Raw genomic sequence first — 27,013 nt, 5'->3', positions numbered from 1 at the left:
AGCAAACTCATTTTTAATCCCAGAAGACTGGATTTGAGATTTCACACTGCCTAAAGAATATGTGAATACAATCTGAGAACTGAGAATGACTTGTTTCTAGCTTGAGTTTTAAATATCTTTGACGAAAAATACACAGTGTCTTGAATTCCACAAACATCTAGAACCTGTGTCTCCCCGTTCTTGAGGAGTCCAGGATATGGGGATCACCAAAGCCACTGACAGCAGCCGTGCCTCCAACTCTGGCCGCCGAGCGCACTCCTGAGGAAGCCAGGCCGTGCTTCTGCCCAGGACGAGTTCGAGCAGCACCCGGAGCGGGACTGCGCACACCCATGAGGCTTCAGCAGGGCAGCTGCGGGAGACCCAGCTGTGCCAGTGGCACAGGCCATCCCGGAACCATGGCCTCGCCTGTCTGCTTGTTTCAGGTCACAACGGTCCCTGAGCACCTGGAAAGGGCACTCTTCCCTCTTACGGAGCCAGCATACGGACGAGGGGCTCTCTGCTCGGGTAAGGCCGGGGAGGAAACTAGACGGCACACAGGACTCGCATGCAAAGCAGAGACAAAACGATCTGGTGAGAAGCTTGTGAGGCGAGAAGGGCAGACAAGAGGGAGCAGGTCTGCCATCTGGCGGGGAGGGATGAGGCATGGCTTCGCAAGGGTCAGCATTTGAGGGGGGTGCTGAAGGATGAGTAGTGTTCGTGCTGGAACTGTTCGGAACCAGGAAGCCCAGACAGAGGAACCGCGTGAACGCTGGCTCAGAGGAAGGAGAGAGGCATCTGGTTTGGCAGAGTGAAGGACACAGGTAGAGGACAGCTGGGTGACAGGGCTGGTGAAGCTGCTCCCAGGCTTCTGCGTGGCCACGGAACTGGCATTTACTTCTGGTGGCAGTAAGGAGCCACGGACGGTAAGAGTGATCTGCAGTGGTGGGTGGTAAGGGTCTGAATGGCATTAGGGAGCTCTGAAAAATCCGAAGGCTTATAGAGACTGCATGGTGAGAGAGTGTGAGGGACAGGGCTCATTAATGCTGGGGTGACAGCCTGCATGAGCATCAGGGTCTCCCGAAGGCAGGAGATGGGCAAGCAGGATGTTTGTTTGTATTTAGCACTCCCCGCCCCCCCGACTCTGAGTACCTTTCTCATTTGTTCGACACCAACACCACTGGCCTCCCCACCCTGAATCCTTCCAGGGCTCAACACGGCATCTCAGGCCACCGCAAAAATAGTGACTCACTTAAGTCTGGAGGCCCCAGAACCCCGCACACTTGCAGGTATGTCCAGGAAAATACGAAAATGGTTCCCCTGGACAGGGAAGCCACGAGAACATGCTCTCACCAATGCCATCAGCTTGGAAAGCACTGGGGCTGGCTCTGTGGGTCAAGTCCTGGGGCTCCAGTGGGAAAAGCTGTCTCACAAATCAAGGCCACTACTCTTTACCTGGCACTCTGGGCGACCGCAACCGCCCTGGGCTGACCTCTCTATCTAGTCTTACTGCCCCTGCCCTGTGTGACCGTCCACTCCAGCCAGACCTGCCTTCATCCTGTAAGCCTGCGCCCTGCTCACTCTGCCCCTAGTGCCCCACTCTCCGGGAAAACTCCTGCTCCACATCCTACCCAGCCTTCAAAGCCTGGCTCAAATCCAGCCCTGCTTCTCTCGGCCATCCCAGGAAGGGGTCACTCCTCCTCTGAATTCTGAAGGACTCAGTGACCCTCTCACTCGCCTCCCAGCAATGCACTGGCGAATGTCACTGTCACTCTCAGGTGCACGTTTCTGTCTCCACAGTCCCGACTGAAGCCCCGACTGCCTGCGTCTCTCGTGCCAGCCCTCTCGGGGTCCAGTGCTGTGCGCCCAGCTCATGCGGATCAGGCAGCGCGGCCTGGGGACTGGACTGAAGGACCGCACGAGCAGCGCTGAAGGACAGCGCGAGCTGTGGGCAAACTCAGCCGGAGCCCCACGCTGCCATACGGGTGACCTGGGGCGGCCTATTCTTCTAAACCTAACCAGCTGGCTTAACCACTATTGTATCCGGGGGGCCCTCAGCCCCGAGCATTAGGATTCAGCTTAGGGGGGGCAAAGGATACCACTACCGGGATCCCCACAGGTACACGGTGAAGGGCCCAGGTCACCAGCGCTGAGGCTGGGGAAAGATGCAGATGCCACGGTGTGCTCTGAAGGCCACCTGCCAAGGGGCAAAGGGGTGCTGTAACCCCTCTCTAGGTGCTCCAAAATAGGCCCATCGACGAGACTGGCCTCTGCACTTCGCAGGAGTGTGTGCAGAGATAAACGCACTACAAAGGGAGGCAGAGTAAGCGGAGCTGAAACTCTGGGCGCTCCCGGATGCAGGCCGAGTTTCCCTTCAAAGGACCACACTGATTCCTCTTTCATCCCCAGGCGGCCAGCCACACGCGGGGATCTGAAGCTGCACTAGTTTTGAAGTGAATATCTGGTCCAGAAACTCTCACGATCACAAATCCCTGGGACCCTCACTGCCGTAAAGGTCACAGGCATTACTGTTCTGCGTGCCAGAGAAGAGGGGCTGCTTCTGCCTGCTTCCCTCTCAAAAGGGCCGAAAACCCAGGCTGATGAGGTGTCCTTAGAGGCTGATCAGAGCCTCCATTCTTGTGGTCAGAGGTGTCGCCAGATGGCAGAAATGCTCATTCCCCACAAGGCACAAACCCAATGTGGCAACTCCAAGCTCGTGACGTGGCCCCCAACAGCGCCAAGTGCCACACTGACTCCCCCCTCCTCGACAGAAGGAACCCCAGATGGGGGAGGACATATTCGGAAGCTCTCATCAGGAGAGGCCCGGGGCCACCGTCTCAGCAACGTAACCACAGTCCGTCACTGGACCCCTTGGCCTCTGCAACATAGCGGCGACAATCACGGGCCACACGAGGACTGGTGGTGGATGCCTTCCCGGGCACACTGAGGCACACTCTACACTGAGGATTTCTGTTCCTCCCTGGAACCACCTCCTTCTGCACGGATTACCACCTCATCCTCCAGAGGTGAAACAGCCTCAGGGAAACCAAATCCCCTGCCCCGGCTCGCAGAGGATCTGAACCCGTGACACACCTCAAAGCCTGAGCCCTTTCAACTGTACACCAGTCCCTCTCTCCCGTCTTCGGCATCAGCTGCACAGGGAATGCACCCGGGGACAGAGCGAACTCCCCTCGTGGAGAACTCCCCTTGTGGAGGCCCCAAGCGAAATGCAGCTTTCTCCACACAGTTTCCCATCCTGTTCAGTGTTCAGACATCCCTGAAGCATTCCTCCACCACACACAGGGACTACAGATGACGCGCGTACTGGAGATGTTCTGGAACGCTCTACAGCCGGACTTCTACTGTGAAGGCAGGAAATAACCATTTGCTGAGCACTTACTAGCTGCTAGGTGATAAATGCTGGATGCTTTACATACATTATCTAATTTAAACTTTAAAACAAATCCCTGGGTTAAGTACTATAACCCATTCTACAGATGGCAGAAACTGAGGCTCAGAGACGTTAAGAAACTTACAAGGTCACACGACTTATAGATGACAGGTGCAGAAACCCAACCGAGGTTTTGCTGACTCCAAGGTCTTAAAGTCAGTCCCACTATGCTGCACTATCTCCCTCCTCAAATATCCCAGCTGCCACTTGTCAGATGCCTACTGGCTGCCAAGCACTTTACGCTTCTCATTTCATTGAATCCCAACCCCTTTTCATCTGGTGATGTCCAAATGTCCCAGCCAGCAGGTTTTAGTCACTGCACTCATGTCCCTATGTCTCCAGAGATGTCCTTGAGTGTAAGGTGGGGCCACACGGTTTCTAGAGAGTAAGAGAAGGCATGTAATGTGCTCTTTGTTGCACATGCTCACAGAGCAGTATTAGTGCAATGTCAGAATCAGAGAGACAATCTGTGATCTCACACACACCATACAAGATCACGTTCATCCACTAATTGTTGACTGAGAACCTGCCATGCTCCTGGCCCCAAAAAAGGAGCAGAAGAAGAATCCAGAGTTGTGTTTATGCTCGTGGTGTAAAGCTCTCAGTGGCCTTGGGGCTGTTGACTCTTGTCCTGGCGAGTCCACGTATCCCTCGTGCTTCTCTACAGCACGGGCTGGGTTCAGACGGCACATCCGGGCAGCAACTTCCCAGAGATAATCTGGGTAAACATCTCCATCTGCCCTGCTGAGTATTTAGTAATTTGGTTTCCACTTGCTTGCTAGTCTCCACTAAGTGAACAGGCAAAGTGGAATGTTTGCCTCTAAGCAAGGACCGAAGAACTTCTGAAAAGGCCTCAGAGTTACCCGACAAAATACACTGAGCTTCCACTGGCTGCAATCAGCGGAAAGACCATAAAGGAGAAACGAGTCCGAGACAGCAGCTGTTTGAATCGCAGGTGACAATAACTGTGACCACTTCATGAGTGCTTCCCTCACATTGCAATAAAACACTACTCTTATTTTAATTGCTGTAATTCACATACCATAAATTCACTCTTTCAGTGCGTGCGGTTCAGTAGTTTTTTGTGTACCCATTAGCAGTCACTCCCCATGTTCCCAAATCCCATCCCTTAAGCCCTAGGCAACCACTAATCTGCTTTCTCTCTCTGAATTGGCCTATTCTAGATAATTCATAGAAGTGAAATTTTCATATAAATCAAACACATGGCCCTTCGTGACTTAGCCTAATGTTTTCAAGGTGCATTTGTGTTTAAGATGAGGAAACTGAGGCACAGAGGAATGAAACCTGAGGTCACAGACTCACATGCTGACAGGGGCCAAGCAGGAGATACAAGGCAGGACAAGGGAGGAAGGCTGTGGTCAAAGTGCCAATACAGGAAGCAAACTGGGGAGCCCATGTCCTGGCCGGAAGGCAGGCCCCTAGGTCCCCCTTATCTGTTATGTGGGACGGTGGGCCCCACAGAGACACACTTCCCATTCCTTAAGAGAAGCCAAAACCTGAGCTTCACTATGAAATTTCTCAATTTAAAACACCTTGCAATTCAGACCAACCCAAACAGGTCTACCAGCAGGACACAGCCCCTAGCTACGGGTCTGTAACCCCTAGACTGAGCAGTCTGTGGAGGGCCCCACCGCTACTTCCATCCAGCAGGGCTGGGCGGAATTCTGACCCACACTTGCCTTCAGGCACTGGTGATAAACAGTGTCTCCTTGCAGCAGCGAGAGGGTAGGCTCTAGAGCGAGGTCAAACTCAACAGTTAACCTCTATCTGATCACAGAGTGCCAAGGATCCCTGCCCCCTCCCCGGCAGGCAAAGGGCACATTATCCCACAACCACCCTCCCCAACTTGGGCTCTGATGTTCTCAGGGGCATGGCCTGGGCACCCTACATTTACTGGCTTCTGGAACACCAGGCACTGAGTCCATCCCTGGTTACCATGAAGGGCGCTGTCTCTCTGAGCCTGCAGTGGGGGGGCCCTGCCACCAGAGTGTGGGGCATGGCACCCCCAGCAGAGCGAGCAACCCCTGCAGTTACCCGAGGGCCTCCTAGCATTTCTCCTCCACACTACACTCTCCTGGAGAGCAGAGCCCGGGATCTTACCAACCTTTTCATCAGGACTGATCAATGACTGTATCCCCTGAAATCGAGAGCCCACCAAACCTGACAGCCATTCTAAAATCTTAGCCTAAGTGCCTTATCCTTTAGCAAACTGTGTGGGCATGCTGGCGGGAGGCTGTGGAGGGAAAAGCTCTCCAGGACTGTGCACAGCAGGCTCACGTATTTAGCGATCAGATCTTAGGTCACTTAACCCAGCCTGCTCTGGAGATTCTAGAGTTCAAGGTTCTTTTGAGCCAGCATTCACATCTCTGCATTTTTAGTGTCTGAGAGTCCTCTCATCAAGAAAAAACGCCCTTCTCTTATGAATTTTAATCCTTCACTGGAAAACCATATGCATCACTGGCTCTGTCCAACTGAGCAGATGATTCTGGAAAACCAAAAGTGGCAGTTAAAAGAACCATGGAAATGCTTGAGTATGAAACTTCCTTTATTAAATATATGTGCTCTTCACTGTAGTGGGGAAGCTTTTTGAGACAGAAGAACCTGGGTTTTTTATCCAGGTTCTAGCTATGAGACCTTGGGAAGAGTACTCAACCTCAAGGAGCTTCTGTTTCCTCGTCTGTGAAATGCCACCACCTAGCTCGTATTTTGAAGCCATGCAAAATAAAGAGATAAGGGGTGTGCAATGACCAAATGAAGGGAGGCTTCCTTACCCTCCTTTCCCCAAATCAGGCAGATAGTGCTTTACACATGATCATTTTTTTTTAAATGATTACTGTTATGGATTGAATTGTGTCCCCACAAAATTTGCATGTTGAAGCTCTAAACCCCACTGTGACTGTGTTTGGAGACAGGGTCTACAGGAAAGTAATTAAGGTTAAATGAGGTCATAAGCCTGTAGTCCTGATAAAACAGGATTAGTGTCTTCATAAGCAGAGACACCAGAAAGCTCTTTGGTGAAGCACAAATAAGTCATTATCCCTAAGCAATTTGTGATACATACATTGAGGAAAATATCAAACTGGGCACTCCTCATTCCAAATATGGCTGAAGAAGGCTATAAACAGATTAGGGCCCTCTATACCAGTGCTTCTCAGACTTTAATGTATACACAAATCACCCACGGATCTTATCAAAATGCAGATTCTGATCCAGAGGTCGGGGGTGAGGCTGGAGAATCTCTTTCTAACAAGCTCCCACGTGATCCTGACGCTGCTGGTCTGTGGGCTACACTTTTGGGCAGCAAAGTCCTTAGACTGCAATGTTACTTCCCCACCAAAAACGTATGGTCATTCACTCATTAAGACACCAACTGTCAAATGCTGTGTCAAGTGCTGAAGATAAAACAGGGTCTCTGCTCTTAAGGAGTCCATAGTCTAGTTAAGTCCCTAGGTTTCTCTAAATTCCACAAATCAAGGGCAATGTCGAATACAAAAAAAGAACCCCCTTAAAGACAAAGCCCTAACAGCACAGCCTGCAGAGTGAGAGCACTTACACGTGCTATGCTCAAGGCAACAGTAATGCTGAGATGAACACCTCTATTCAAGGACTCAACAGATGATTCAAGCTATGAGGAAAATCAGACATTCCTGAGAACAGACTGGGTGACGGCCAAAATCAGGTGTCAATGTAGCTTCAGAGCCAATAAAACCCATGGACATGGAGCCATGTCGATACATCAGTTCTAAGTCTCCTACTCAGTACAGTGATACTCATCTTTAAGACTTGCTAGCACGTACTGCATGGAGCACTGGGTGTTATACACAACCAATGAATCATGGAACACTACATCAAAAACTAAGGATGTAATGTATGGTGATTAACATAATAAAATAAAATTTAAAAAAAAAAAAAGACTTGCTAGCATTAGCAATAGCCAGGGCATAAACAAGCAGAAGTATGGAAATAGAGCAGACAAGAAAGTGGTGCTTGATGAGAGAAGCAGCTAGGTGGTTTGGGACATAGTGAATGTTAGTGCTGAATGAGAGGGTCCTCTTAACACAGTCCAAACCCTTTAGGCGAGGAGGAAAGGAAAACCAAAAGCCGTTAAGGCAGTGAGTCTCACCTGGGGTGATTTTTTGCACTCCCAGAGACATTTGGAGACATTGGAGACATTGGAGACATTTTTGGTTGTTACAAATGATGGAGAGCTATTGGTATCTACTGGGTAGAGATGAATGATGCTGCTAAAAATCCTACAATGCACAGGACAGCCCACCACAACCAAGACTTATCTGTCCCAAAATGTCCATCATGCTGAGGTTAAGAAACCCTGAGTGAAGCAATCTGCCCAAGGTCAAAGAATGAGTATCACACCATGGACTGGACTGGAGCTGTCCAACATTCTGCAGTGATGCAAAGGTTCTAAGACCTGTACTTCCCATTACGGTCGCCAACAGCCACATGTGGCTACTGAACATCTGAAGTATGGGTAGTGTGACTGAGGAACTTGATTTAAAATTTTAATTTTATCTTTAATAATTTATGCATAAATAGCCACGCAGGGCCAGTGGCTATCCTACTGGAGAGGGGAGGACTACAATCCATGTGTCCTGACTCCCAGTCTGGCATTCTTCCAAATTTCACAGCCTGATTCTTTCCGCTTTTTTTGAAATCACCCACCCACCTGACTTTATCACAAAGATTTGACTGGAAAAAAAACAAAAAACAAATGTAAAATAACAGCAGAAAATCTTAATGAATGAAACATTCCTAGTTGAACACCTTGTTTTGTACATTGGGAAATAAAACAAAAAGTCAGATCATCATTACACATACATATAGTAAGACTGTAGAAGTAAGAAAGGTCAGATTATTCCTTCCACCTGCAGGGAAGGGTGATATGGCAGAGATAAAATAAACAGCGCTCTGAGTCTTGAGATTTCGGACCTGATTTCTCCACTTGGTCACTCAACAGTCCCTTTCACTTCTCAGAAGCTGGGTAAGAAATGAGGCAGGTCAACATCATTAGCATATGCTTATGCTTCCCACTTCCCTCCCATCACAGAGGCCCCTCTCTGATTTGCAGGTTTTGATGGAGTCCACACGGAAGACAAGCCGTGTGCCAGGCACTGTGCTATAGCACTACACATAACGCTTTGTCGCTTTATTCGCACGGCAGTCCTCTGGGGCACTAGGGCGGTTGGAGAACTTGGCCCAAGTCATACAGCCCGTCAAAAGCAAAGCTAGGACTCCTATTCTCCTGTGCTGCTCTGAGGGCCTAAAACTGGCTGGAAAGGCGTGAAGAGTCCCCCCAAAGAGCAGGAGCCCTGCGCAGCCAGGGCGGGGTCCTGGCTCTGGTCCCCACGCCCAAACCCAGGTGCCGGCGTCTTACTTCTCGATCTCCAGCGCTGCCACCTTCCGCTTTTCGTAAAGCTTGTCATTGAGGGCGCGCACGATGTTGGGCGTGAGCGGTGCGAAGTCTTTCTCGGGGTTCATGGTGGCAGCTCGGGCGCTCCCCGGAACCCCGCGACTCCTCAGCCCGCGGCTGCCCGGGCGGCGCCGGGGCCGGGGGAGTCTGCGGCTCCGCGCTGCCTGCGGCGCCGGCTCATGGACCACGCCGCCTTGGGCCTGCCTGCCTCGCTCCGCCGCCTCGCGCCGTCTCGGAACCCGGGCCTGGACCTAGCCCCCGCACACCTGTTCCCGGCCTCCCAACGGCTTAGGCGACCCGCTCCCGCCCGGCACCGGCAGTGCTCAAGGGGCAGCGGCCATATTACTCGGATCACGTGACTCTTCAGCCGCTTCCGCCTTCCGCCGCGAGGACCCGCCCCTCGCCAGCCACGCCCCCGCACGCAGGCTGCAGGTGGGTTGTCCACGCCCCCACAAGGCTCCACCTCCTCCCTTCACGCCCCCGTGTGGTTCGAGATGGGGTGTGTGGGGCGCGTGTCCCGTGCATTCAAGTGCCCGCACGTGGTTGGCAAGGCGCGTGGTGGGCTTCTGTGTACGTTTGGGAGCACGAAGGGTCTCATGGAGCCTGACTTACTTAGCATAACTTATAAATACTTGTTGAATCCATTAGTTCATTTACTATTTAGTCACCAGTTTTGCATGTGGCAATGTTCCCCAAATTGGAGTAATACCGTCGTTAGTTTCGCCATATTCTAACCACCTGTACTGTAAAAAAAATTGTTTCTCAAACCAACTTACTTTCAAAAATCTTACTTTAGTCTTATGTGCTAAAATCATGGCTGTGAATAGTTACATATGTTTTTAAAACATTAAATTCTTTTTTACATTTTTTTAAAAAGATTTTATGTATTTATTTGACAGAGAGCGAGCGAGCGAGAGCAGGAACACAAGCAGGGGGAGTGGGAGAGGGAGAAGCAGGCTTCCTGCAGAGCAGGGACCCCAATGCGGGGCTCAATCCCAGGACCCTGGGATCATGACCTGAGCCAAAGGCAGACGCTTAACAACTGAGCCACCCAGGCACCCCTAAAATAAATTCTTAATTAAAAACAATACTACCTGTCTACTACCTAAAAATCTCAGGTACCAACAGTGGCTGTCTCCCCACCATTTGGGACTCAGGAGAGTGTGTTTATCGTGCTTGAATACCTTAGAGGGCTAGGTTTTTTGTTTTTTGTTTTTTTGTATTTTTTTTTTTTTAATGTGGCAAAATTTTAAAAGCACTTTATGGATGTATTGTGGCTAACAGGCAGATGCATCAGACAGAGTTCCTTATTGTAAGCTTCCATAGCAGACAGAGATCTTAGGACAAAGGCTGGACCACAGTGGAGCCCAAAGAGTATTAAATATGAGCATAATACATGACGGTACTTTTTCTAATGAGTGAAAAGTATGCATGTGAATCTGACAACAAAGTTGAAAATAGAGTCTTATCCCCAATCCATAGATCAGAATCTATGGGACACAAGTGAGGGGGTGTGGTAGGCAGAATTCCAATACGGCCCCCAAGATTCCCATCCCTTTGGGTACTTACCCTGTATAGTCCCCTCCCCTTGAGTGTGAACAAGACTTGTAAATACAGTGGACTGTCACTCCAACAGTTATGTTATATAGCAGAAGGGAATTTGTAGATGTAAAGTCCCCAATCAGTTGACTTTAGTAAATAAAAAGGGAGATTATCCCGGGTGGGTCCAACCTAATCAGACGAGGCCTTAATAATTCTCTGAGCTCTTGGAAAATGCCAACTAATTAAGGTTATTTATGCATTCCTGGACTGGCTGTGGGGTTAAGAAAGCCCAAGGCCACCGTTGCCTTCTCCACGTGCTCACTCCTCTGACCCTGGTGACCAGTCCTGGCCAGGCCGGCCACACTCAAGACACTTCTAGGCTAGGTGGTCTGCTTTGCTGAGAATGTATCCTTAGAGGGAAATTTCCACTAGCTTGTGTCAGAGTGTTCATTTTCACCAAGCTTCTCCCCCAGGCCTCTGGTGAAGTACTTGGCAATCCCAGGTTTGCCAAAATGAAACAATTTTGTTATTGTCTTTTTGAGGTGGAGGAAGTATGAGAAGGACCTCAAGAGAAGAGATGTATCACATCTCAAGTCCTCCTGGAGAGGTGTTCCTGCTGGGGCAGGGTCTGAGCTGAGCTTCAGTCCCAGGGAGAAGGCCTGCTTCCTCACTCCAGACCAGGAGGCTTTGGGCTCTAGACTCAGTGGCTTAGGGAGAGCTGGAGTAGGGCTGAGGTAGGGGAATTGGCCCTGGCCACCCGGCACCACTTGGCTGGTGGTGACACTTGGGAAGTGGCCAGGGTCTGGGGTCCTCCTGGAGAGCAGCAGGGCTGTGGGTCCCACAAAGGCTCAGCTTCCATAGTTGCCTTTAAGGCAACCGCTCTTAGCTGCAGAGTGCGCATCATCCCCTAGAGATGCCTTAAAATGCACACGCTGATCCAGGAGGTCTGGGACAGCCCCAGATCCCGCACCCCTAGCACGTCTGTCCCAGCTGGTGCTGGGGCAAGGCAGTTGCGGCTTCACAGCTGTGCTGGGCAGCGCGCTCCTCGGACCCGTAGCAATGGCCTCACGGGGAACCTGGCCGAAACGCAAACTAAAGCTACTAAATCAGACCCTCTGAGGATGGGGCCTGACGGCCTGTGGGGTAGCAAGCCCTCTGGGTGATTTCGGTAGATAATAAAAGTTGAAAAGCCCTGCTTTCATCAGACTCTGGGTGTTTGCTAGTCGTAGCGCGTGCTCATTGATCTCCGCATCCTCTCGGATGGCTGCGCGGTGTGCTCTTTGCTCATTTAACCATCTGGAAAATCTGCATCCAGTTTTTGCCTTATGTCCGTTAACAGCATCTTTAGTGGTTCCGCAGATCGACAATTACGTGTAGGTCTGCAAATACTTTAGCTGAGCGCAGGGTCTACTGGGCTGAGAGTTGGGGGGGTAGGTACAAAAGGATGAGAAGAATCTCCCTCCATTAAAAAAACAAACAGGAAACCACACCTCTAAAAAGCAATAAGGGCTTCTTAAAACACATAAACCTTATGTTAAGGTTTAAGACCTCTAAAACACAATAAGGGTTGCTGGGCCACACCCCTGGAGCTTCTGACTCTGCAGGTCTGGGTGTGCCTTGAGGATGTGCATTTTTAATGCATTCCTTGGGGAATGCTGCAGCTGCTGGGCCAGGGACCATTCTTCAGAACCCCCTGTTGGGAGCACTCGTCATCTCCTTTCATGCTTTCTCCCTCTCTCGCAGGTAGGCTGTTGGGGATGCCGAGGGGGAAGGAGGTGGCGACAGGGGACCCTCAGGTGTGAGCGTGCAGAAGCAAATCCACTCCAGGGCCGGTCGCAATCATCTTTATTTCATCAGGTGGCGCCAACAGGTAAGTGGTCCTATTATTATAATTATTTTTTTAAGTGGTCCTATTAATACACGTTGCAGGACCCAGGGCCAGAGTCTGGGCTAAGGCAGATGTCCCACTCCTCCTTGGAGGTGGTGCTTCCCTGGTGCTTTCCCTCTTAAGAAAGGCACTGACTTAGACCTCACCCTTCCTGTACATACAGAATGGCTGCAGTTTAACCACATCAGATTGCGGTGTGGTCCTCCCTTGGAAGTAGATCCCTGACTCCGTTGCAGCATTAATGGCCAGGTGGGTGTAGGACTTGCAGCATTGGTTCTCAACACTGCTGTACCAGTTTGGAAGAGAAAAGGATGCCCACATCCCTGCCCAGACTAATTAAATCAGAATGTGAGGTGGAAGGGTCTGGAGCAGAAGTGGCCGATTGGGACGTGCAGACAGGGAGGGAATCGCTGTGCTACACGCTGACTGCTCTGCACAGGGCTGGGCTTGGGAGTGGGGGCCTGGGGGCTCCGCATTTCTCCGGGACCCGGCCTTCAGCGAGAACTTTCTGTGGGGAACAGATACAGGATTCAGAGATGGAGGGATCATCCCCGGCCCCTGGCCCTGCAATAATGGTGCAGGTGTCATCCATTATCATTTTGAAAATAGTGTCTTATTTGGCTTTTACGTGAAAGCAGAATAAAATATCATATCAAAAGAGAGTCATGTCTAAGAGCTCTTTAAACCATTATGGATTTTTAAAAGGCACTGTGGGGGCCCAGTGTCATGCGCTAAGTGCTGTCTGATAGGAGGTCATGAGTGTGATATCTATGTTATCTTATTAAAAATGGGGATTATTCCTTGAGCTTTGGGGATATGATTAGAAACTAAATTCAGGGACTTGCCCTTGTGAAGTGCAACATAGCTTTTTTTTTTTTTTTTGTAGTTACCATGTGTAATATGGAATATATATATATATTTCATATATATATATTTGGAATGCATATAATATGGAAATAAGTGCCGCGATAATTGAAGGAGGAGATAAAACAGTAGCTGTAGAATTCTGACTATTTTCTCTGTTCTTCGCCAGGGTAGAATAATACATAGATTCTAAGGTTGAGGAGATGGCTTTCCATTGATGTAGCTGACCTTAGTTACCACTAAGGGGTGATTCCCTTCAGGTAATAAACCCATTTAACACCTGCTTCATTGCCTTCACTGGGAGGACAAGACACAATCAGCTTGCTGGTGATGGGCGTTTTGCTGCCTGACGGGTTTCCTTCAAAGGAGACGGTGATATTGTTGATCTTCTTGGGCCGCACGGAGTCTACAGCACGAACAGAGAAGGCTGGGTTCTCCACAATGAAGGAGAAGGTGACTGGATGATAGAAAATGTTCTTGAAGGGGATGACTATGTTGTACCCTGCCCGGATCAGGAAGGGACCTTGGGGCTTCGGGGGCAGAGCCACTCCAAAGAGGGGGATGATATACTCCCCGCCTGTAATCGATGACAGCGTCAGGATGCCCTTGGTCTCGCCCAGGTGGCTGGGCTCAAAATAGACCTCCACACTGACTTCCGTGCCTCCTTGAGCCCCTGGGGCTGCGTTAATGATCTTTTCCGTGTGGAAGTCTTGACAGTCGGTCTGAAAGAGGAAGAAATGCACTTGGTTCACAAGGGATCCCACAGAGCACACGGGCAGCTCGGGCCCATCCCCCGCCTGCCCACCCGCTCTCGGACATCAAGTAACCTACGTTTGTGTGAGGCTGGGCAGGTCATTAGAAGTTGTGCACTTATAAGTCCCTTGAAGAGTAGGTAATACTAATTATTATACCCATTTTGCTACAAAGAAATCGAGGCCAAGCAATGTTAAATGACTTGCCCAGATATACCAAGCAGGGTTACAGAAGTGTGGCCTTCACTAGTGGCCCCCCTACCTGGCTCTTCTCTTCTCCCACACCCATGAAAGGCTGAACACTCTGGCTCCTCATGGATGGGGGGGGTCTAGTTCTCGACAGTTAGTTTTGAGCAGAAGTGAAAGGGGTCACTTCCACACTAGGGCACTCGCTTGTCAGTGCAAGGCCCTTTGGGATCTTTTCACCCCTCTGGCATTATGACCTGAGACGTCTGAGCTGGCGGTGGCCCTTCAGCCTGGATCCCTGAATGGCTGTGATGAACAGAGTCCCCTGCTGACCCTCACTGGATAGGTAGCACAAATGAGGGACAAACCTTGGTTGTTTTAAGCCACCGAGATATCGGGCTGTTTGTTACTATAGCATAACCTAGCTTCTCCTGACTGATATGACTGATCAAGAGCCCGTGCCTCTTGACTCTAGCCATGGAACCCAGTGTGGAGGCTGCACCTCCTAGCTCCCCTTGTTGCTAGATGTGGTCTTACACAATTTTGTTCAAGGGAATGTGAGTGGAAGGGATAAATATAGCTCCCCGCCATCCCCCCTGGAGCTGGCTGGAATGCAGACATCATGGTCAGCCGTCTTGGTCCCTGTGGACCAAAGCAAGTCTCTACAGAGGGAAGAGCCTCAGGATAGAAGGAGTCTGGATACCTGATGTCATGGAGCTACCATTCCAGCCCAAAGTGCTTATGTTCACACTGTTATCGGACAGAACAGTAACTTTTATTTTTGTTGTTATTTTGGGTTTCTGTTTCAGTAGTTAAACCTGGATTCCAAATTATATAATAGGTAACATATATGAAGCATGTACTATGAGCTAGGCTCTATGGAAACAGTTTTGTATGCATCTTTTAAAGGCCTCAGAGCAATCCTGTGAGGTTGGGGTATTATTACCATTTCTAGAAAAGGTTAGAGAGCTTTAGTAAAGTATTCAAAGAGTAAGTGGTGAAGCCAGGGTTCAAATCCAAGGCTGTTGGATTTCACAGCCTATACTCATTGACTGGGTTCTCCACAATGAAGGAGAAGGTGACTGGATGATAGAAAATGTTCTTGAAGGGGATGACGATGTTGTACCCTGCCCGGATCAGGAAGGGACCTTGGGGCTTCGGGGGCAGAGCCACTCCAAAGAGGGGGATGATATACTCCCCGCCTGTAATCGATGACAGCGTCAGGATGCCCTTGGTCTCGGGCCTACTGTCTCTTCTAGTGACCGCTGTACATGCTGTGGGAAGCAAAACTCTCCCCACCTCTACCCCAGCTTGTTAAGATTGAGTCTGTAAGGAAGAAGCCAGGCCTGATGCTGTTTCTAGCTGGGAGTTTCCAGGCTAGATGAAGCCCTTGACTCCCTCTGAGTTTCGTATTTCTGCACCCCCTGTATCCTCCTCCTATTATTTTTAAGCTCAGACTTCTGGCAAGGGAAGGGCAGAGGGTGGGACAGTGGCTACTCACCCTGCAGTAGTATTCTGTCTTCTGCCGGGTGTAATTGGTGAACTTGGCAAAGATGCTCTGACCGCTGCCAAGAATGGCCTGGAAGTGGATGGGCTTTTCAGGCAGTGCTGGCGTGGCCTTCAAACTGAGCTCATACAGGTAGTAACCCAAATCACTGTTGTGCAGCGTTAGTCTCCCAAAGGTTTCTCCAGCTCTCAGGGGCTGGAATTCAAATGAGAATGTGCCCTGCAAGAGAAGACAGAGGCTCCCATGATGCCAAGAGTCCAACCCATCCCTTGCTACCCAGTGACCTCAGAGTAGGTTGGTGGCAGAAATGCTGCTTCACAGCAAATGCTCACACTGATCTCGAGCCCAGGGAATCTCTGTCCAAATAGCCCTTTTTCTCCTCTGTATCCCTTCCGGCTTTCCCTAGAAATACCCTAGAGGTATTTATATATCTGGAATCTTTTTGAATCTAAAAGGTATTAGATCTTCTCTTGAGAAACACAGACTTATGGCGATGGGGGTGAGTGTTGCCAGCAGGAGGGCTGAAGGTCAAGCAGCTCTTTCTTTGCTCTTAGCCAATCTCAGAACAGCGTCCTGGGTTCTACCTTCAACTGGGAAAGATTTTCTCCTCCTTCTATTATCGCCCATGGCAAAACAAAATAAGAACCAAGAGTATGACTTATAATAACAAAATAAGGGAAACAATTCAAATGAGTTGAGCAGTAAGAACTCGGCTAAATAAATCATAGTTTACCCACTTTGGTGAAATAGTATGTAGCCATTAGAAAGGAAGAGGCAGAGCTATAAGCATTGCCATGAAAGGTGTTGATGATATTGTAAGTCAAAGGAAGGACGTTCCATAAATGTATATAAAGCATGTGCCCATTTTTATGGAGAAGATTATGTCTTTGCAGGTATAGAATAGAGACAGCAAGGATGTATTTCAAATTGTTACCAGTAGTTATCTTAGGCTGAAGGAAATGGGATTTGGGGACTTTCATTTTCTCTTCCATATACTTTTGTATAGTTAAAATCTTGTTTTTATTATGAGTAGGTATAGTATCTTTTTTAAGAAGAACTAGTTCTTCTCATTGAAAAATGGAATAAAAAGAGGATATTGTTAAAGTTGTTGTAGATGTTTAACAGAAAAGAATAGAGTATACGCATTTAGATGATTTTACCACAATTAAAAAAAAATTAGATGAGAATGGGAAAATGTATGAAAGATATAACTAACAAAACCAGACTCAAGTAGATAAAGAAAACCTAGGTAGTTCTCTAACCATTAAAGAGATTTAAGCAGTAGTAAAAAAGTTTTCTCTTAACAAAATACCAGGACCATAAAGATTTAATTGTAAGTTCTATTAGATAATCTAAGTATTCCACAAATTCTCCCAAAGAAGAGAAAAGGAGGGAACCCACTTCAGGTAGCATGATTTTGATATCAAAATCAAACAAGGCTAATAGGAGAAAAGAAAACTGGATGCCAGTCCTCCCTGCCCCAAACATACATACAAAGTGCCCAGTAAAAATGTTATCCAGCTAATCCAGCAATATATAAAGAAGAAAGTGTTTTATGACAAAGATGGGTTTATTCCATGAATGAAAGGCTGGTTTAACATTTAACTGCCAATCAGTTGCTACATTGAGAGATTAAAAGGAGAAGAATGATACGACCATCTCAATAGATGCAGTAAAGGCATTTGATAAAACTACATCCATTCATGGAGTTTTAAAAAAAGCTCTTAGCAAACTAGGAATAGAAGGGGACATCCTTAATTTGATAAAGGGTATCTATAAGAAACCCAAAATAAACATAATAAATGGTGAAACTTTGAAAGCTTTCCCTTCAAGATTAGGAAAAAGGCAAGGATGCTGTCTATCGCCTTTCTAGACAACATCGTTCTGCAGTTCCTAGATGGCCCCCAGTGGGTCATCCTCTCCCATGTTGTACCAGGGCTGGTCTGTGTGACCCCTAGTATATGGCAGAGAGACGGCATATCACTTCTGAGATGAAGAGGAAAAGCCTGTGGTTTCTGTCTTGCGCATGCTCTCTCTCCTTTGTTCTCTGCTTCTCTTAGGTCACTCGCTCTAGGGGAAGCAAGCTGTCATGATGAAAGCAGCTCTAGGGAGAAGTGTACGTGGTGAGGAACTGAAGCCTGCAGCCAACAGCCAGCAAGGAAATAAGGTCTTTCCAAAAACCACGAGTGAGTTTGGAAGCAGGTTATCCAGCCCCAGTCAAGCCTTTGAAGTGCCCGGAGTCCTGGTTGACAACTGACTACATCCTCAGGAAAGATCCTCAGCCCAAACCACCCAGCGAAGCTGCTGCTCTTGGATTTCTGAGCCTCAGAAACTGTGTAGATAATAAATGCTTACAGTTTTAAGTTGCTAATTTTTAGGGTAATTTGGCAGCTAATACATTCTTAAAATAATCCAATCAAAATCCTAATAGGTTATTTAATTTTTTTGGAGGAACATGACAAGCTGATTTATATGGAAATGCAAAGGGCCAAGAATGGCCAAGATACTCTTGAAGAACAGGAATGTGAGATGATCAGGTCTTAATATAACATCATCAGAAGGATATTATGATTTTAATTTAACTAGTAATAGAGCTTCAAAGTATATAGAGCAAAAACATGACAGAACTACAAGGACAAACAGACAAATCCCCTATCACAGTGACTTTAACATACTCTCTTAAATCTGACCAAACAAGTAGACCAAAATATCAGAGAATTAACACCAAATGGCAAACACATGCTTTTTAAAAATAAATGGAGGATTAAAAAAAAATAAGATCATATATTGGGCCATAAGCAAGTCTAAACAAATTCTAGAGGACTGAAATAATGTGGAATATAAGGACCACAAAATAATTTTAAAAACAACATGTAGAAAAATCCATACGTTTGGAAATTAGGAAACACTTGTAATAACTCATGAGTCAAAAAAGAAATATTCATAATAATGAACGTTAGAACATTTTTGAACTTAATGATAAAAAATGCTGCATATAAAAGTTTGTACACTGCAGCTAAAGCAGCACTTAAGAGGGGGACTTACAGTCTTAAATGTGTGTATGGGAAAATAGAGAAGACTAGAAGTAAATGCACTAAGCACTCATCTTAGAAATTAGATAAAGCACCAGTAACCCACAGGAAGCAGAAAGAAGGAAATAATTAAAAGTAGAAATCAAGCAACTAGAAAACAAACATACAATAAAGAGTACCAACAAAACCAAAAGATGTCTCTTTGAATATAAGATATAATACTGAGAAACCTCTAACAAGACAGATCAAGAAAGAGAAGGCACAATAACCAATATTAGAAATGAGAAAAGGACAGCACATAGAAGAGGTAGTAAGAGGATATTAACAATGTTGTGCCAATATTTTGAATATACAGATGAAACATCCACGCTCTTGTTACTGATTCAGGAAGAAACAGAAAATCTAAATAGTTTAATAACTTATGAAAGGAATCAAGTCAGTAGCAGAGAATCTTCCCCAGAAGAAAACACCAGGGCTCAGTGATTTCATCTGTGAGTTCAAGGAAGACATAACTTCAATCTTTTATAAGCTTTTTCACGGAATCGAGAAAGCAGATAAATCCCCAATTCTTTTTCTATTGCAGGCAGAGCTGATGCTCAAATTGGACAAAGAGTACAAGAAAGGAAAACTGGTTCATTTTCACTCAGGAGCATGGAGGCAGATCTCCTGCACAGACTATTAACCAACTGAAGTCAATCCATTTGTAAAAAGGTAAATTAAGATCACAAGGAGCTATTAGTTGATCCCAAGTTTTATCAGATTGGTAAACCTTTAAAAATGTGACAATGCCAAAAGTTGGTGAACTCTCATTACTGACTGGAGGTTATCTCCTGGTTGGCAGTTCAGGCATGCACACCCTGTGACCCGGTGATTCTCCTCCTCGGCACATGCTGTGGAAAACACACGCCGTGTGCATCAGGAAGGCACTTCTGTGGTGAGGTCCACAGCATGATAGCCAAACGCTGAAACCAACACAGACGTCTGGCTGCAGTAGAATGGATATCTAAATTGTGGTATAGCTGTATGATGGAATGGATATTCTACAGTGATGGGGATGAATGAACCTCAGCTGCGTGCATCAACGTGATGACCATCAGGACACACGATGTTGAGCAAAAGACACAAAACGCTGAAGAATGTTTATATGATTTCTTTTGGATAAAGTTCAAAACCAGGCCAATCTAAACCGTATGGCTTAAAAGCAAGAAATTATTACAAAATGAGGACAGTGGTAACTTTTAGGGGGACGGACAGTACTGCAAGTGGAGACAGGTTTCTGGGGTGGTGGCAATTTTTTATGTCCTGGCCTGGGTATTAGTTATACAGATATTTCCTTCATAGTTGTTTAAGTAAACATGTTTTAATACATTATATGTATATATATATGTTATACATTTCTGCATGGATTTTTATAATTCATGATGAAAAATATAAAGACAAAATGAAGGGCATGGAGACTCTCTGAGGAACAAAAAGAATTTTGGGTTCTGAAGGGGAAGGAAGAGCTCAAGTGGGCACAGGGAATAAGTGGGTGGGCTCAAGTTGGAGGAACAGAAGGGGTTTTGATGGAATCTGGACAGTGAGAGTTTGGAGCCATAAAGTGAAAAGAGTCAAAAGAAAGTTCATCGCCACATCAGCTCAGAATTTCAGGCTATATCTTCCCAGCGGGGCACAGGTATCTTGTGCATCCTTCCTGAAGGGGTCTGTGCATAAGCAAGCGTTATGTGCATGACGGTGCACGTGCTATTCACTCGATACGCTATGTCCCTTGCTTTCCTTTTCACCACATATATTCTACGTTACCTTTATAATTAGCAAAAAACAAAAATAGTTTCAATTTGAACAAAGCAAACAAGCATATGACAGAGGCAAGGCTTCATAATTAATAAGTAAGTCCCTTTTATATGTCTGAACCCAAGCCCTCATATGCCCGTGTTCATGTGAGGACTCGGGCAGAAGGGGAAAGGGGAGATCAGGGGTGTGATTGAGGGACCGTCCCCTGCCTTCCCAACCACTGTCAGGGCTGGCCCAAACTCAAGGAGGCAACCCCCCCCCATGGGCAGAGCCTCTGTCACAGATATCAGGGGCCACTGGTAGCCGGGGCCGTACCTCGGAGTTGGCAGGCACCACAAACTGGGAGGGCAGGCTGATGTCAGGCACCCTGCATTCCGTGGAGAAGGTCACCAAATAGGGCAGGGGGTTCTCCAGCTTGATGGAGGCTGATGTGCTCTGCCGGACGGGGCTCGTCATCTCGATGGTTTTGATGATGCCTGAAGGGATGACCCTGAAACTCACCATGTAGTGTAAGAACTCATTGGTCACTTCATTTCGGAAGATCACCTGGGTTGGCAGGGAGAGGGGGAGGAAGTAGGGCAGAGGAGGGGGGTTAGCAGAGGGGCTCCTTCTCTCTGTTAGCATTGCCTGCGGGCATGAAGCACAGGTGCCAGGCTGACATCGGCACTCCCACCCTGTCTGCACCCCCACCAGCCAGCCTTTCTCCTGCGGAGTTCCGCTCTGGCTCCTCCCAGGTGAGAGCTGATGGAACAGCCCGGTTTGCTCAGAAGAGGCCAGCGCAGCACTGTCTAGTGCTGAAGGTGAAGGTGTCCCAGGGGACTGCTAGCTGGCCCCGGAGAGAACAAGCAAGACCTTAAGAGCTTCATGCTGTAGTGGGCTTCACTCCTATGCCAGTTGCTGCTGGAATCGACAATAATACTATTAATGGTAATGACAGCATCTAACATTTAATCAATGATTACTGTGTGCCAGGCACGAGAAGTACTTGTTTAATGTATACAACTTGTAGGCAGTATTATTATTCCCCTCACTGTTTCCTTTCTTTCTTTCGTTTGGTTTTGTTTTGGTTCTTTCTTTTTTTTTTTCCCCAAGGAAACTGAAGTACAGCAAAGTTAAATATCTTGCCAAGGTCACATGCAGGGAGAAGTGTCAGAGCCAGGACTTGAACAAGGCTGAACTGACTCCAGAGCCCACCCTTGCCACTGCACTACATTGTCCCCTCACCCCTGCGACTGGCATGATAAGCTTCTGCTGCCAATACACCCAGATTTCTGTCGGGTATCATTTTCCCTCAGACTGAAGAATACTTATTAGCATGTTGTCCAGTGATACAGGTCTGCTGGCATTGAATTCTCTCATTTTCTTTTATCTGAAAATATCTCCATTTTAAAGGATATTTTCAGTGAATGAAGAATTCTCGGTTGATAGAATTCAGCACTTTGCAGATGGCTTCCATTATATCTGAAGGGAAGTCAGTGGTCATTTTTATTATTGTCCCCTCTATGTAGCATATTTTTTAATATCTGGTTGTTTCAAGCTTTTCTCTTTATCTTTGATTCTTAGCAGTTTTACTATGATGTGCACAGACATGGTTTTCTTGTATATCATGGTTATCTTTGTATTTTTCCTGCTTGAGGTTTGCCAAGTTTCTTGGATCTATAAATATATGTATTTTTAAAATCAAATCAGGGAAGTTTCATAATTTTTTTTTCAAATACTTTTCTGCCCCATTCTCACTTTCTTCTCTTCTGGGACTCATATTACCCATGTATTAGAAAATTTCGTATTTTCTCACAGGTTCGTGAGGCTCTGGTTCTTTTTATTCAATCTTTTTTCTTTTAATTCAATCTGCTGTTAGGAACATCCAGTGAAACTTTCATTTCAGTTTATTGAAATTTTTAATTTTAATTCTAGAATATCCATTTGGTTCTTTTTTTATACTTTCCATTTCTCTGCTGAGATTCCTTATCTGTCCTTATTTAATTATTTGAAATGATTTCTTTAGTTCTAAACATGTTTATAATAGCTGGTTTGAGGTCTTTGTCTGCTAAATCCAATATCTGGCCCATCCTGGAGTCCATTTTCATTGATTACATTTTTCTTGACTATGGGTCACATTTCCCTGCTTTGTCACAAATCTAGTAATTTCTGCTGGTGCACTGGACATTGCCGATGATCATTGTAGAGATTCTGGATTCTGTTATCTTCCTAGTAAGAGTGTTGATTTTATTCTAGGAGGCAGTTCAATCATTGACTTATTGACTTATCACCGTAAAGTTGTGTAGGTTTGGTTTTATGCTTTGTTAGAGCAGATCTGTGGAAAGCTCAAGGTGTTTCTCAAGACCTTCCAACTTGGTGGGATTCGATCTCCAAATTTTGTCCTTCCTGCAGATCTTGTAGTTGCTTAGTTTTAGGCTTTTTAAGGGCCTAAAAGGACTTATCCTAAGGGCATGGTCCTTTCTTCTGGCCTTTCTGGTATTTCACTGGATCCTTAGGATGTTGGTGAGATGTTAATGCAATCTCTTCATCTGGCCGAGTCAAACCTCCAATGTTCCCCAGCACTGATTAATGTATCTTTGTTTCTTTATCAACCTCTTTTGGAAGCTGTTCTCTGACAAATCTCATGTAGTCTCATTTTGTGCATGTGCAGGACAACTCTCAGCCAAAGACTTTGAGGGGAACTCCCACACAGACTTCTGTCTCCCTTCCCTCCCAACACCCTGCCACTTCCTGCTTTGCTCCCTCCACTCCTCTCCCACCGTGTAGAGACTAGCTATTTCAACTGCACCAAACTCTGATTTCTGCATTGTCAGTTCAATGGGGCAGCTGTGCTTTGCTTAGACTCCAGCTCACTGCACTGCAATCAGGAAACTGTCCCTTGGCAGAGAGCCAGGACAATTATGGAGATTCATCTCATTAGCTTTTCTTCTCTTTGATGGATTGCAGTATTGTGCTCCTGTTGCCAATGCCTGAGAAGACTTGCCTCAGAAATTTTGTCCAGTTTTATGATCATTTATGGTGGGAAGAGTAGTTACTCCATTATAATCAGAAGAAGTACTTTTGATTTTTAAAAAACTTTTGTATTGGTAATTTTAATACATATTATTGTAAAGAGACTCTGTGATCTGCGTTCACCATCATTTTTACTTAACACTTTAAAACATATATTTACTTATATTTTTCTGTTCACATCTATAGTTTATGACTATCTTTATTCTTTCCCTACCCTTCTGGTGAATGAAAGAACATCTTTTATTTCCCCATTTGCTTCCCACTGAATGAGAAAAAAATTTTCATTGCCTTATTTTATTCCTCCCCTTCCTTTTTCCTATATTGAGGTCATAAGAAATATTCATTTCAGATTGCTTTTCAACAATTATTTGAAATTACCTATCAATTGAATTTTGATTCTTTGTTCATTGTATCCTTATGTTTTCCTCTTGAATTCACTTACTTGTTTTTAAAATTTGCTAATTAAAAAACTTTTAATTTTATAGTACTTCTTTCAAACATGGATTATATATATGGGTAGGTTACTTTGAGTCCTTGCATGTTTAAAAATGTCTTTATTTTGCCCTCGTAATAGTTTTGTTTGGAAAAAGTTCTACATTGAACATCACTCTAAGTTATATGAATAGCTTACTCCACTGCCCCCCCCTTTTTTTTGAGAGAAAGAGAGTGAGCATGCATGTATGCACATGTGATGGGGTGGGGTGGGGCAGAGGGAGAGGAAGAGGAAGAGGAAGAGAGAAAATCTTAAGCAGGCTCACAGGCTCCATGCCCAATGTGAACCCCAACACGGGGGCTCAAGCTCATGACCCAGAGATCATGATTTGAGCTAAAATTAAGAGTCAGACACTTAACCTACTGAGCCAACAAGGTGCCCCTCCACTGTTTCTTGTATTCAGTGTTATCATGAGAAATCTGATGTTATTGTGATTATTTCCTTTTACTTTCTCTAGAATCATTTAGGAATTTCTTTTTTATCCCAGTTTTCTACAATTTTGTTCTCATGTATTTAGATGTGAGGTTTTTTTTTTTTCATTCACCCTATTTGGCAAGTTGTTGGGTCCCTTCAATTACAAGACTCAGTCTTTTTCAAATAGCCCTTGAAATTTTTCTTCAATTATTTTGGAAAGTATTTTCTTCCTTCTATTATCTTGTTTTTCTGTTTTAGGAGCTCTTTTTTTAAAAAATTAAATTTTAGTTAACATACAGTGCAATATTGGTTTCTGGAGTAGAATTCAGTGATTCATTTACATATAACACCCAGTGCTCATCACAACAAGTGCCCTCTTAAATCCCATCACCCATCTAGCCCATCCCCCACCTCCCTCCCTCCATCGATCCTTAGTTTTTTCTCTATCATTAAGAGTCTCTTATGGCTTATTTCCCTCTCTCCTTTTTTTCTTTTCCCCCTTCCCATATGTTCATCTGTTTTCTTTCTTAAATTCCACATATGAGTGAAATCATATGGTATTTGTATTTCTCTGACTGACTTATTTCACTTAGCATAATACTCTCTAGCTTCATCCACATCATTGCAAATGACAAGATTTCATTCTTTTTTTTTTTTTTTAAAGATTTTATTTATTTGACAGAGAGAGACACAGTGAGAGAGGGAACACAAGCAGGGGGAGCGGGAGAGGGAGAAGCAGGCTTCCCGCGGAGCAGGGAGCCCGATGCGGGGCTCGATCCCAGGACCCTGGGATCATGACCTGAGCCGAAGGTAGACGCTCAACGTCTGAGCCACCCAGGCGCCCCAAGATTTCATTCTTTTTGATGGCTGAGTAATATTCCATTGCATATATACCACATCTTCTTTATCCATTCATCAGTCAATGGACATTTGCGCTCTCTCCATAGTTTGGCTACTGTTGATGATGCTGCTATAAATATCGGGGTGGATGTACCCCTTTGGATCTGTATTTTTGCATCCTTTGGGTAAATACCTAGTAGTGCAATTGCTGGATCATAGGGTAGTTCTACTGTTAACTTTTTGAGGAATCTCCATACTGTTCTCCAGAGTGGCTGCACCAGTTTGCATTCCCACCAATAGTGCAAGAGGGTTCTCCTTTCTCCACATCCTCGCAAACACCTGTTGTTTCCTGTGTTGTTAATTTTAGCTATTCTGACAGGTGTGAGGTGGTATCTCATCATGGTTCTGATTTGTATTTCCCTGATGATAAGTGATGTTGAGCATCTTTTCATGTGTCTGTAAGCCATTTGGATGTCTTCTTTGGAAAAGAAGTATTTTCTTCTTGTCTTCTGCCTATTTCTTAACTGGATTATTTGTTTTTTGGGTGTTGAATTTCTTTTAGGTGGATAGATGGACATTTGGTTTGTAACCATTTTTTGGTTCTTATGAATAATGCTGCTATGAACATTTATGTACAGGTTCTTGTGTGGACGTACGTTTTCATTTATCCTGGGTATACACCTAGGAGTGAAATTGCTGAGTCACATGGTAACTCTATGTTTACCATTTAAGGAATGCCAGACTGTTTTTGGCAGCAGCTGCACCATTTACACTCCCGTCAGCAATGCATGAGGGATCCAATCTCTCCATACCCTCTCCAGCACTTATTACTTCCTTCCATTCTTGCCATTTCTTTGTGCTCATGTGCTTAAATCTGTGCTATTACTCAGCTCTATCTTCTAACTTACTAGTAATCTCTTCCTCATTACACTATTCAGCCTTTCTCTATGGTTTTCTATTACAAACATTGCATTTTTTATTTTCCAGGTCTCTAATTGATTATCTTCCATAATAACCTGTTCTTCTATTATGGGTAGGATTATCTTCCTTTATTCCTTTGAGGATATTAATAATATTCACTAAAAATATTCTGTTTGCTTTAATACATCTTTTATCTTAGGGATTCCTCTTTGTTGAGCTGGTATTTCTATTTATAGTGGCTTTTTCCCCTACAGATGTTTCATGAAACCTTGATTTTAAGGTTCTCTGTCAGCCTGTGAATGTGATCTGAGTGGAGCAGGCCACCTCAGTGGTTGTAGGAAAGGATGACATCTACTGCATGGGTTTTGCTACTATCTCTTCTGGAGGGAGGAGATGCGTTCCTAGGTTTCTTCTTTTATCACTTTAAAATCTTTCCCTAGCTTATTCCATCTTTCATCATAGCTTCTAATACTATCTATAAATAAGTAATTTCTACATATTATCTATAAATGAGTAATTTCCATATATTATCTTCAGCCCTAACCTCACCCTTGAGCTACTTGATCCATATGTGCTCCTTTTCTTCAAAGTGCGTATCTCATTTTGTAATTATACATTCATAGTACCATTATTTGGTTAATATCCTTCTTCTTTCACTGGACTGGGCATTCCATGAAGACAGAGACTGTGCCTAGTTTTGATCATTGCTGTGCTGCCAGCACTTAGTATAGTATGTGGCAGGTATGCTCATAGGTACTTGTTGAACTAATGAACGGATTAGGAGAAACAGTTCATGCATGAAAGGCCCCGTGGTATCCTGGAGCAGGTGGCTCTGAGTTGAATCCTGGCTCTGACATTACTAGCTGTGTGTACTGAGTGTTCAGTATGATGC

General features: G+C 45.7%; 2 protein-coding genes across 3 annotated transcripts in view; both read right to left on the bottom strand.

Moving 5' to 3' along the window:
• The window catches only part of VAC14 (VAC14 component of PIKFYVE complex), a 100,353-nt gene extending 91,106 nt beyond the window's left edge, over positions 1–9,247 (bottom strand). For both annotated transcript variants that reach the window (XM_032424247.1, XM_032424248.1), the window contains exon 1: positions 8,841–9,247. In XM_032424247.1, coding sequence (XP_032280138.1) covers positions 8,841–8,944 — 104 coding nt within the window. In that variant the 5' untranslated portion in view covers positions 8,945–9,247. The remainder of the gene's footprint in view (positions 1–8,840) is intronic.
• Positions 9,248–13,274: 4,027 nt separating this feature from the next.
• The window catches only part of HYDIN (HYDIN axonemal central pair apparatus protein), a 340,806-nt gene continuing 327,067 nt past the window's right edge, over positions 13,275–27,013 (bottom strand). Inside the window, exons 84-86 of the mRNA XM_032424356.1 lie at positions 20,757–20,987; positions 15,610–15,834; positions 13,275–13,892 (exon numbers count right to left, since the gene is read on the bottom strand). Of these exons, the coding sequence (XP_032280247.1) occupies positions 13,410–13,892; positions 15,610–15,834; positions 20,757–20,987 (939 nt within the window). The 3' untranslated portion in view covers positions 13,275–13,409. The remainder of the gene's footprint in view (positions 13,893–15,609; positions 15,835–20,756; positions 20,988–27,013) is intronic.

This window comes from Phoca vitulina, unplaced genomic scaffold, assembly GCF_004348235.1.
Source record: "Phoca vitulina isolate PV1807 unplaced genomic scaffold, GSC_HSeal_1.0 scaffold30, whole genome shotgun sequence".
In the NCBI taxonomy this organism is placed as follows: Eukaryota; Metazoa; Chordata; class Mammalia; order Carnivora; family Phocidae; genus Phoca; species Phoca vitulina.
Note: the sequence above shows the minus strand (reverse complement) of the source record. Positions and strands in the feature narration are given on the sequence as shown.